The 11713-nt window shown below is 36.5% G+C and overlaps 1 protein-coding gene across 1 annotated transcript; it reads left to right on the plus strand.

Annotated features, from left to right (window-relative positions):
- The first annotated feature begins 2082 nt into the window (after positions 1 to 2082).
- Positions 2083 to 4555, plus strand: LOC145899088 (endonuclease V-like). The gene is made up of 6 exons (XM_082987802.1): positions 2083 to 2223; positions 2529 to 2685; positions 2812 to 2943; positions 3510 to 3668; positions 3804 to 4001; positions 4063 to 4555. Exons 1-6 carry the CDS (start codon positions 2180 to 2182, stop codon positions 4108 to 4110), a joined length of 738 nt encoding a protein of 245 aa, XP_082843928.1. The 5' UTR covers positions 2083 to 2179; the 3' UTR covers positions 4111 to 4555.
- The last annotated feature ends 7158 nt before the right edge of the window (positions 4556 to 11713 follow it).

Consider the following 11713-nt stretch of genomic DNA (forward strand, 5'->3'; position numbering starts at 1 on the left):
AACGGTTTTAATTCTTACTATAGTCATATTGTGATATTGTAAAATAGTATTTCATACTATTTTGTAATGTTTTTTTGAGTGTGCACTTCGTTGTTGTTGGCATGTAATGTACAGATGCAATACGCTAATAGGCGACCAACAAATACGCTAATAGGCGACCACAATGTAAGGTTTTCAAAGAAATAAGAGTCTTCAATATTTTGCTATGGAACAACCGACGAATTTAAGAGCACCTCAAATCTGTTTTGGTGCAGAAATCGTGTTTGGAGATTGGTTTTGTTTGGTTAAAAGGTTTGGATAACAGCGCTTTAAATTAAGAGGCAACATATGATTCTCATTATCTATCATACCCCCGCCCATGCAAAATTTAAGATATGGTAACGCTTTTATTTCTTTCCTATTATGGCTATAGTTATCTTCCCGATAAGGGTTATTCCTCTGGTCGCCCAAAGGTTCATAACTATGTTGGCTTTTTCAGGGAAGGGAGAAAGTTTAATTCAATTATTTTTTTAAGATTTTTGAGAAATCAGTATCCGAACCTTTTGTAAAAACAATGCAAACAGGGATGATTTTTATTCATGCAGACCACGAACAAAGTTAAGGAGAGTGGGTCATCTTGTCTGAGGCCACGTTCTATGTCAAACGATTCCAAGAAATATGGTGTCGAAAATTTGCATGTAGGCCAATGTGGAAACATGCATGGTAATGGTCCCTAATGTCAATAATGTCGAACAGCAACCGGATATTTGACCCTATATATCGGTGCGGTTGGAAGCCGTGTCGGTCCTTCGATAGAAAACCACGTATCTTGCGTTGACGACTTTTAAGGAGATCTTGTAGTCCATGTTTAGCAAAGGTATCGGGCGATAATTTGGGAATATAGAAAACCTTTCCCACTATTAGGAAACAGGGTGACAACTCCTTTACATTGTGAATAGATATTCTACCTGATTAAGTTTCCGTTCTCTTGATATTGGTCAATATTGGCACCTACTACAAGAACGCCGATCAGAATTGTTGTAATAAGGAAGTTTTTATTGACATTACGCCATTATGCTGCTGATTCGCTCAAAGCGGGTCGTCTTCAATGGGCGATTTGAAGGTCATCCGGCACCTTAATTTCAAATTTGTTAATTGCATGTTGTAGAGAATTAAATTTCCGTGCCCTTGATATTGGTCAATATTGGCACCTATTGCTAGAACGCCGAGCAGAATTGTTTTAATAGGGAAGTTTTTCGCATGCCGACATTACGCCATTACGCTGCTGATTCGCTCAAAGCGGGTCGTCTTCAATCGGCGATTTGAAGGTCATCCGGCACCTTAATTTCAAATTTGTTAATTGCATGTTGTAGAGAATTAAATTTCCGTGCCCTTGATATTGGTCAATATTGGCACCTATTGCTAGAACGCCGAGCAGAATTGTTTTAATAGGGAAGTTTTTCGCATGCCGACATTACGCCATTACGCTGCTGATTCGCTCAAAGCGGGTCGTCTTCAATCGGCGATTTGAAGGTCATCCGGCACCTTAATTTCAAATTTGTTAATTGCATGTTGTAGAGAATTAAATTTCCGTGCCCTTGATATTGCTCAATATTGGCACCTATTGCTAGAACGCCGAGCAGAATTGTTTTAATAGGGAAGTTTTTCGCATGCCGACATTACGCCATTATGCTGCTGATTCGCTCAAAGCGGGTCGTCTTCAATGGGTGATTTGAAGGTCATCCGGCACCTTAATTTCAAATTTGTTAATTGCATGTTGTAGAGCATTAAATTTCCGTTCCCTTGATATTGGTCAATATTGGCACCTATTGCGAGAACGCCGAGCAGAATTCTTTGTATTAGACTAGTTTTTCGCATGCCGCCATTATGCTGAATCGCAAAACCAGGCGATTTTTTTAATTCGCGATTTTTTTGATTGATACAGCTGCGGAAAATGTTGTTTAAATGTTTTTTGAGGTTTGATCTGCTTGCTCATCTCTGTAATTTGATTCTAATCCCCAAAAAAACAATTTTTGAGTAAATGCCTGTTGTGCCTTGTAGAATGTGGCAAATTTGCAAAATTATTCTGCCAGAATTCTGCCAGAATGAGGGTGGTAATAAATAGATACGAAAACGGCACTTTAAAATAGAAATTCAAAGATTTTATTCATCTGCTACTAGTTTGGTAGCCATAACTGAAATGACGAAAGTATTGTCAGAAACCATGCTTCTAGATTGGGCCAAGTAAGTGTGTTTATCTTTTGTATGCTTAATTAATTACCAAGCATTCTTAGTTGAATGCTAATACAATTGTGCAGCAAATATGTTTTTGTGCAAAAAATTTCAGAAATTATGTTTCCTGTATGTGAACATTTTGATAATAATGTAATGTACACATTATCCGTGCATTCATTCGAAAGAAATCATCCTTACAAATTGCAAACTTTCCAATCCACCCTGCAGACAATGAAGAGTATCCTGCCATAATAAACATTAAGAACTTGTTTTCAGTAGGCTAAAACAAAACATAAAGACTTCCATATTTACAGGGAGCAGAACAACCTTCGCCAACAACTTAGCAATACTGATGATGAATTATTATGTAACATTACTCGAGTGGGTGGACTTGACATATCAGTACCAAAGAATGGGGATTCAAACATTGCATGTGTTACACTCGTTGTACTTGATTTTGCGTCACTTAAGGTGAAATTAAGCGACACTTTTATGAATCATAGTTTATAGATAATTCATATTGATGAACTTTTGTGATGTTTGGAAGTACATCTTTTGTGTTTGAGCTTAATTAACATTTAAAAAATCAAATAACAGGTTTTGTATGAAGACAGTCAACTGGAAGAGTTAACTATCCCATACAAACCTGGGTTTCTTGGATTCCGAGAAGTGCCACTGTTCAAAAAAAGAGTGGAACAACTTAAAATGAAGCCCAGTATTATGCCACAGGTAATAATTCCTCAAGGGAAAATATGTTTGTGTTTTGCAGTCTAGCTGGATCAACCGCTTTTTCCTGACATATTTTCAAAATCAAGCTTACAGGGAGGTTTGAACTTGCAAATGTGTGCCATCCAGGCCCATCACTCTACTGATTGAGCAACAGAAGCTCAGCGATTTCACTGGGCATATTGTGGTCGAGATACACTGTGTGCAACGCACAACTTATCAGGCAAACCTTCACATGTACGTAGGGGATCTCTACCACTATAATCAAACAATGTAGTAACGTTTCATGCAATTGCATGATTGACAGGGTCGCCCCACTGCACAGGTGCTTACTTGGCGATCATGGCCATTGTATTAAGATCATTAGGTTACCAGGATTCGCAGTAGCTCTGTTGGTAGAGCAATGGGCCTGGTTAGCCCAGGGTGTTGAGTTTAAATCTACCGGGAGCTTTTTTCAGATTTGTCAGGAAAAAGTGGCTGATCAAGCTAGGCTGCAATGCATGGGTGTTGCTGGGACTGGGCTGTCATTTATTTTAAATTTGGGCACTTTTCGCTTTTGTTTTCTGAAGGTATTCCTTGTTGATGGAAATGGTCAGTTTCATGTTAGACGTTGTGGTTCTGCTTCTCATCTTGGTGTTGAATGTGACATTCCAACGATTGGAGTTGCAAAAAATTTGCAGTGCCTTCATGACGAGGGAGTGAATCGTGATGAAGAACACAAAAGTAAGGTGTGATCTGTTTGTTGCTGCAGTAAACTTTTACTTTATAAGCTACATCATGCTGTAAATGATAACATCGTAACATGTGGCCATTTTGCTGATGATTCAGAGAAATTGTTTATTACAGTTGTGGTATTTTTTTAGATTGAAGGACTGCTTGATAAAGGTCACCAATTTCCTATAACCACCAATGGTGGTGAAACAATTGCTGTGGCTTTGAGAACATCCATAAATGGTAAAAACCCAGTGTATGTTTCAGCAGGCAACAAATGCTCAATTGAAACTGCAGTTAAAATTGTGCTCAAGTGCTCTATGTTTCGAATACCTGAACCTATCCGACAGGTACAATGATTTTGGTGCGAGTCAAAACTGATTATTTTAATTCTTGTTGTATTTTTTGCAGGCAGACATGAGGTCACGGGAGATACTTCGAAAAAACTCTCATGAATGAAAAAAGTGACAAAAGGTTGAAGCTTTTTTACTACCAAGCTTTTCTTTGACAATAACAACCTTTTCAAACTGTATCTTTGTGGGTTGTTTTCTTTGGCAATTCTCTGACCTTTTTTGTGAGTTTTTCAGATGTTTTGTTTTTTTTGTTCTTTAAAAGTTCACTACTCTGTTCTGTGATGCCAGTTTGTTTCAATGTAAACATGTCTTTTCCTCACTACCATGTAAGGAGAATGTTAACATCTAAATCATTGTTATGTGCAATATGGATAGACTGAAGTTGTGCCTTGTTTTAATTTTGAAAAACGTTTTTAAACTTTGCAACATGTCAGGTATTCATATGATCTGTTATTTGATCGAAATGTTCTTTTTATTTTTTACAATATTTTTCAATGTATTTTTTGCTTATTTGATAAAGTTGTTGCAATGTGTTTCACGAATTTTTTTTCTGAAAGTGTAGTTTCTCCCCTTCCAACTAGGTTACATTTTTAGCGAAAAAATCTCGAACGGGCACAAACACTTTTATGTTGGAGTACAGTCGACAATTGTACTTCAGCCATAAAAGAAAAGGCTGAAGTACAATTCAGCCAGAGAAGTTCAGTTCAGATTTTATGTTATACGGCAGCGAGCAACAACTTTGTTTATTGGGTCTTCTAGTAGTCCGCTAGGTGGGATGGGTGCGCTAGGTGCCTTTTAACACTGCACGTGCTCTAGGTCTAGCCTACTAATACAACAGGTCTGAAGGGTACCTTCCAAAAGTGTAGGACCCACTTTCTAATGCTATAATTGGTACACTTAACGCGTGCTCTGTTTTGAGTACTTTAGTATTATAAGAATTGACCAAGCCGACCTGCAGTATTGGAAGGTAGCGGTATATGGGGGCATAGAGCCGCTGTGGTGATTATAGAAGGTCAACATATTTTTGTGTGCAAATATATGAAGACATGTGAAGTCATTCAAATTTTGATACAATCTGAAAACTGACACGCGATGTTTAAAAGGTTTCTAATCCCTGTTATATCGACAGCCTGTCAATCAAATTTTTTTCCATAGTTTCTTAAACAATGTGGGATTGACAAAAAGTAGAACACTTTTTGAAAGTTATGCCGTGTGTCAAAGTCCAAAGAATGTCCGACAGCGGTTGCATGCAATGCATCCCAAGGAAAACAGTGAATAGTTTAACTCGCGAGTTCATGTAGGGTAAGCTCAATTACGGAAGGTTAAGATTTTATGCAGTTTAAAACCACATACGAAACAAAAAAATACGTAAATAGTATTAAGTAACACAGAAGTGTTTTATATGCCATCGACGAGACAGGATCGCCCACCGAGCATGGGTCCTTATACTCGGTGATCACATCAGCTATTGTATCAAGATCATTAGGTTCGCTGGCATCGCAGCCAAGGCATATTTTTCAGAAATGTACTTTTATTAAAGTGTAAAAACACATTGCCCAAATTAACGTTAAAATAATTTTCAAAATAATCCGGACATTAGAAATGTCAGTGTATAAAGGCATAAAAGTTCCTAGCGCAGTACAAAGCAATTAAAATAAATGATGTTAAGACGCATAGACGAAAATCTTTGTTTATGATAGTTAAATTATTCCTTTTGATTGGGTAACACTAAACGAAAATTGTGCATCGGTAAGTTTACAAAACTTGAACTTCTCAAGAGTTTTGTTACAAATTAGAAATTACAAATTAAAGTATCAATTAGAAATAGCCTAATCACAGAAATCGTTATTTGTAAATCCACGAAGAAATCCGCCCATAGCGCCAATTCCCGCTCCAATAGGTCCCCAAGAAAAAAGTCCTCGCACAGCACCAGCGGTAGTGCTTAACACCACACCACCTATACGACGTACCCATATCCACCTATTTTTACCGTTGTTTTCTTGTACGGTTTTGTAGAGATTGTCCAGTTCCTGCAAGCAAGTTTCTTGAAATTCTCTCCAAAAAGGAAATTCATTTGCTTCTGCATGTTGAGCAAAATCATTCTTGAGTTGTGTCTTCAACTCCTCGTGCGCCTTCTCGAGGCCTTTTGGGTCAATGTACTTGGAATCACACAACTGCCAAATGGAAATGTGAACAGCAGTAAATCATCCCATGCCCGAAAATACTAACATTTCAATATTTTAGGTATGTTAAGAATGACGAAGTCGTAAAAAATTCCTGCCTGGTATCATCTACGTAAATGATCACTCAATTAAACACAAAAGTGTTTTGTTTTGCACTGCACAGTACATGCTGTAATTGTAATAACGTTTGAAAAACAGTTTGCAATCCCAGTCATACATCAGCAGATGTCGAAAATTAGAAACTTCTTTACATAGGAAAAAAATTGCAAGTAGAAATAATATGCAGCGCTTTCCTAAAACACAATACAATTACAAAATGTGTACAATAATTTAACAATTGGTGTTCTTTGCACCAAGCTTTGTACATGTAAAGGAAATATATCTGTGGGTCAAAAACTAATCCATGTCGAATGCAAATTTTTTCTACGCAGCGAATACGTGTAAACAGATGCAAAATCACTTAAAAATAAAAAAAAACATGCAATAAAAACAATTAGTTGTGGGTTCGCCTGTAGTTGCATGTGGGCACCTCGTATAGAACCGAAAAGTTTTTGAGTACAGTGTAACAAATAAATTGAAAAAATATTAAAGTAAAAATTTCAATACAGACTTAAGCCCGTCCTTTACTTTCACAACAATTCCTTTCTTTGCCTCGTTGTTTTTCTTTATTGTTTCAAACATTTCTTCCATTTCCCTTGCATACGTTTGTGTTCGTTGGAATGAAATATCTTCACCGAACGATCGAAAACGGATGTTTCGTAGTAATTCCGATCTACATTGCTCGTGCGCACGATCCAAATCTTTTGGGTTTACATAACCACGGTCGCAATACTAAAGTAAGTTTATGTATATGAACAGTGTGTAATAGGCAGCAAAAGCAGTTTTACTGATAACAACACTGCATGTTTAGCGGTTAAACAAGATTTGACAACGGACGCAAATACGCTGAAAGTAGATATTTACAGCACTCTATGTATTAAACTTTGCTTGAACAATTATAAACGTTTACTTATAGCAACAATGTGTATATGGTGCGCGGTACATTATTCAAGTTTTTGGTGTAAGGATGTGGAAAGCTGGGGGAAGGGGTACGATTTAGATGAGCAAAAGATACATGCCACGAAATTAAATTATTTATCTTTAAAGGCGTAAAACTATTTTGTCACGCTTTCCACACATGCATGAAACTGAAATAAAATTGACCAACTTATTTTCACACATTAAAGTGTAAAGAAGTCTACGACAATGATAAAATGTAACTTTGATAATTCTATGATCACATTACAAGTTTTATCTAAAACAAAACCTAATATTTGTGGCCAAAATTACTTACATACAGTTAGACCTTTTATGTATGTACTCATTTTGTATGTTATTTGCTAGCTGTGCCGCACAAAACTTATTGCAGAACAGCTGATTGTGCGATAAGAATTGCCGGAGATATTCGGTGGAAATTATTTGCTCCTATGTCGGTGCTACTCAATCTGTGGTATACGTTCAAGTATCGGTAAAAGGTGGGCGATTAGATTGCTTGTACAGCCACTATTTCTTTTACAAAATGTATGAAGTTTAACGGACCGTAAATTATGCGTGATAAAATATAATAAAAAAACTACGCAAGGAAAAGTTCGTTATTAAGTCTTACGTTGGTCATCTGCTTCATGTAGCTTTCTTTAATTTCCTGCAGAAGTTTTTCCGCTGTTTGTTGCATTTGCATCTGTGGCAGATATACGCAAGTTTGAAGGGGAATATTTCTCAGATACTTTTAATCATAAAATGCAATGGTTTGAAAGCAAAAAAATATTGTGTTTTAATAAGAATATACATAATAAATTATACACCTAAAAATCCATTAAATTCGGCATTTTTTACTTAGACTGTTTAACTTTTCGTTGCTGCTAACCTTAAGCTCTTCATTTTTTTCGCAGATCAACTTGTAATGATCAATGATGTCACTTTTCAGCTCCTTCAATATATTGTCACGATCTTGTTTCGGAATATCTCTGTTAGTTTCACTGAAGTCGTTTATTGCTTTTTCCATTTCATTGGTATGCAGATTACGTAGGAGAATTTCATCGACGTACCTCACTGATGCCTACAATTATTTTACTTCATTAACGGCTACGCAATCGTGAAAATTGATAAAGTCCAATCATATACTGTATTTCAACTTACTTTGTCAATTTCTCTGGAGTAATATTTGTATACTTCAATCTTTTTTCGATGTAATCGATTAACTGCATCTTTCTGGAAAAAAGTTATCATCAGTGCTTCAGAAGCAGTTTTTCAAAATTCGATTATAGTTGCATCTCTTCGAAACAGTTTGGCCCACATATTTCACTTTCTTATTTTTTGTATTTAAATTTTATGTTTTCACCGTCATCGGCTAGCGTGAAAAATCGTTCCAGCAATGCAAAAATTAAGGAACTAACTTGTTGAGTTTCATTTCGTCGTTTCAGACTTCCGTACTCTTTGTCCATAAACTCATCAAATTGTGACCGGCACTTTTGCACAAAGTCCATTTCTTTGTGATGTTCAAGGGATGATATGACAACCATGGCGATTGCCTTGCTCTTACGATGTGCTATTTTTAGATTTTCTTCGTCTACAAAGCCTCGACCACAGACCTGAAAGTCGTAACCCAACGCATAGTTAAACAACGTTGAAGTATAATTCATGGAAAAATTGTTGGTTGTATGAGAGAGAAGTTCTGATATTGTTTCCAAATATTACTAATTAATTACCTCTTCCATTTCGGATTTGTACAAGTTTTTTGCCTCCCTTAAAGTCTCTAGAGTTTGGGTCTGTGCAAGTTTCTGAAATTTTAACATAAGTTGTAGATGTGGACAGTGTGTATCAAAGGGTGACCTGCTCTCAATACGCGATTGGCTATATAATTTACAAACGCATTAGATTTTCGCTAAGAAAGATTACTTCGTTCATCTCGTTGGCCTTTTTATAATTCATTTTCTCTGTTTCAATTTTTGAAACCAAGAAAGCTCGTTCTTCTTTCTTGCTTTGCCGTGATGAGTTATCACAGCTAGAGTCAAAACTGTCCAAAGCATCACTCTTGGCAATTTCATGGATTTTGATAAAGTTGTCTTTCCTCATCACCATATCGTTACATTTCTAGAAGAAATAAAGTAATAAACAAGGTGGGACTTGCTTAATAGCTGTAGAGGAATCTAACCCTCGGTCAGGCATTGTTTATTTATCTGCGACAGCAAATTACTTTAGTTGGTTTATATAATGAATGAAGCAACACCCTTGTGATTTACGTCAGCAGATTTTATTGTGAAAAATCGATTTAGCAGATGTAAGTTACCATCAGCATCGTCAGTTTCAGCAAAAAATACGTAGTAGTAATAATGAAAGCAATAAAATACACACAAAACACCGCTGCAACTGGAAGTCTTTTATTCACGCTATCTCCTTAAGCTCAAACTTTGAACTACATTGTTTAGCGAGGTAAATAGAAAATTTAGTTAAACAGTGTAATATCACTCACCACATCCATTAATTGAATATATTTGCGAATTGCAGCAAGCGATTCTTTTTCCAGATTACGCCTCAAGTCTTCCTGTGCATAACACAAAACATCGCATTACAACAAATTTCCACAAAAAACAACATATATTAGCACACAACAAAACTACTTTGCATATTGCACCTGACCTTTTTGTGATTATTGGTTTCCTGAAACCTCCTCAGTGCTTGGACGATCAAGTCATGAAGTTTTACACGATATTTTTCCACAATTTCTAGTGGCAGTTTGGCTGTTTTTTCTTTGTATAATTGTAAAGCTTCTTGGCGGTAAGTGTGAGAAATCTCCTTCAATGTTTGTTCGTCCATGTGTTGACCACCACTTCGCTATAAACCGATTCACAATTGGAAATTTATGCATCAAATAACATAAATATCATCTGTAACTTACGTCATCAAGGCCCTTCACATATATATCTTCAGCTTCCGATGCAGCTTCTCGAGCTTTAAGTTTGCTTCGTTCCTAAAATGATATTTCATGACAACTGTCAGTCAAAATATACAGATAAATATGATGCAAATTCGTTACGAGGACAGGACTTGTATAAAAGTTAAACCTTTTGAGCTTGATTGATTTGTTTAAATACAACAAACTCCTGTTCAATGAGGTCTTTTAAATCACTCCGATATTGCTGAATAAATTGATTGTCTCCAAACTTGGATTTTTGGTCAAATTTTCGCAACGCTGTTGACAGGCAAGTGCTGTGAGTTTCCATAAAGTCTCTTTCACTGATAAACTTGTTCTTGCATCTCTAAAATAAATGCAACATGGATCTTGTTGTACAGTAACATGAATACATTAACATCACAGTAATGTGTAGCCTAACAACATTATGTATAGTCTATAGACTATGGCCTTCACTGCAGGCAACCTTTAGTTATACAAAATGTAACCAGCCATGCTACCTTGTTCATTTCGTCCTTATATGTAGCTTTGCTCTCCTGTAGAGTTGTCATGATGGCGACTTTTGCCGTTGCCTATGCAATAACAATTACGGTGGTATTGAATTTAACATTAAAATACAGTTATTATTCAGCTATGTAAATGTTTTAGGAACTAACCTGCATAATGGTGCCAACTTCAGGCATATCTCCACTGGCAAACACTTCAAAATATGCAAGAGTGTAATCAACAAGTTCTCTTCCGGTGACAATTTTGTTGTTGATTCGTTTCAACACAATTTGATCGGGAGAGAAGAGTGTACGCACCAAAATGTCGACAGATACTAAAAACTTTTCTCCGATGTCTTGAAGCGTATAATGAGTGATATATTAATGTTCATAATTTTTGCATAAAAATCGCACGCATACCCTTTAGACAAAGAAAGTTTTTTTGTTCTTCACTTCTAACAGCAACTTTCTCGCCAGGATAAGGCATCAGACAACACGAAACTCGTTCAAAAGATTCAAGCAGGTGTTTTCTAACTGACTCGGTGTCTTGGTGTTTAAGTTGTGTGTGCAGTACTTCTTTCAATACTTTTTCACCTCCATTGAAGTCATATGTGTAAGAAGGATCAGCCCAATCCCGAATAAGGAACATCAAATCCTTAAACGTAGATCAATTTATTTTCGAAAAGGGCACCGTAAGAGTTTGTTGGTTGCCGAAGAAAGCTCAATGTTTATGGATACTTGATGATTGTTTCTATGTCTATACAAATCACATTGTATAGGGTTTCTCTAATTGGAAAAGCTTCTGCGCGTTTTAAATTGAATTGGACTTTTGTCAATGAAGGTACAATGCAACCAATCCGGATTGTTGTACAGGGACATAGACTAATTCGAATATAATGCCATAGTGAAATCGATTGGTCGTTGGATGCCACTTAACTCGGCCATCAACAGCAAATTAATTGCATAACTAATGTAGATTCCTAAACCAAAATTGATTATTTCTTTTCGTTATTGTTGTGATTTCTATGTTTGACGCAACATTCATAACAAAGGCTGCGCAGTAGCTCTGCGCGTGCAGACCGCGTGGGTGGT

This window comes from Ascidia mentula, chromosome 4, assembly GCF_947561715.1.
Source record: "Ascidia mentula chromosome 4, kaAscMent1.1, whole genome shotgun sequence".
Classification (NCBI taxonomy): domain Eukaryota; kingdom Metazoa; phylum Chordata; class Ascidiacea; order Phlebobranchia; family Ascidiidae; genus Ascidia; species Ascidia mentula.

Bases quoted from the DNA above. Each gene is read 5' to 3' on its own strand.
- LOC145899088 (XM_082987802.1), top strand. From the start codon at position 2,180: ATGACGAAAGTATTGTCAGAAACCATGCTTCTAGATTGGGCCAA. The intron at 2,944-3,509 runs GTAATAATTCCT...TGTTTTCTGAAG, and splicing joins AGCCCAGTATTATGCCACAG to GTATTCCTTGTTGATGGAAA. The intron at 4,002-4,062 runs GTACAATGATTT...TATTTTTTGCAG, and splicing joins TACCTGAACCTATCCGACAG to GCAGACATGAGGTCACGGGA.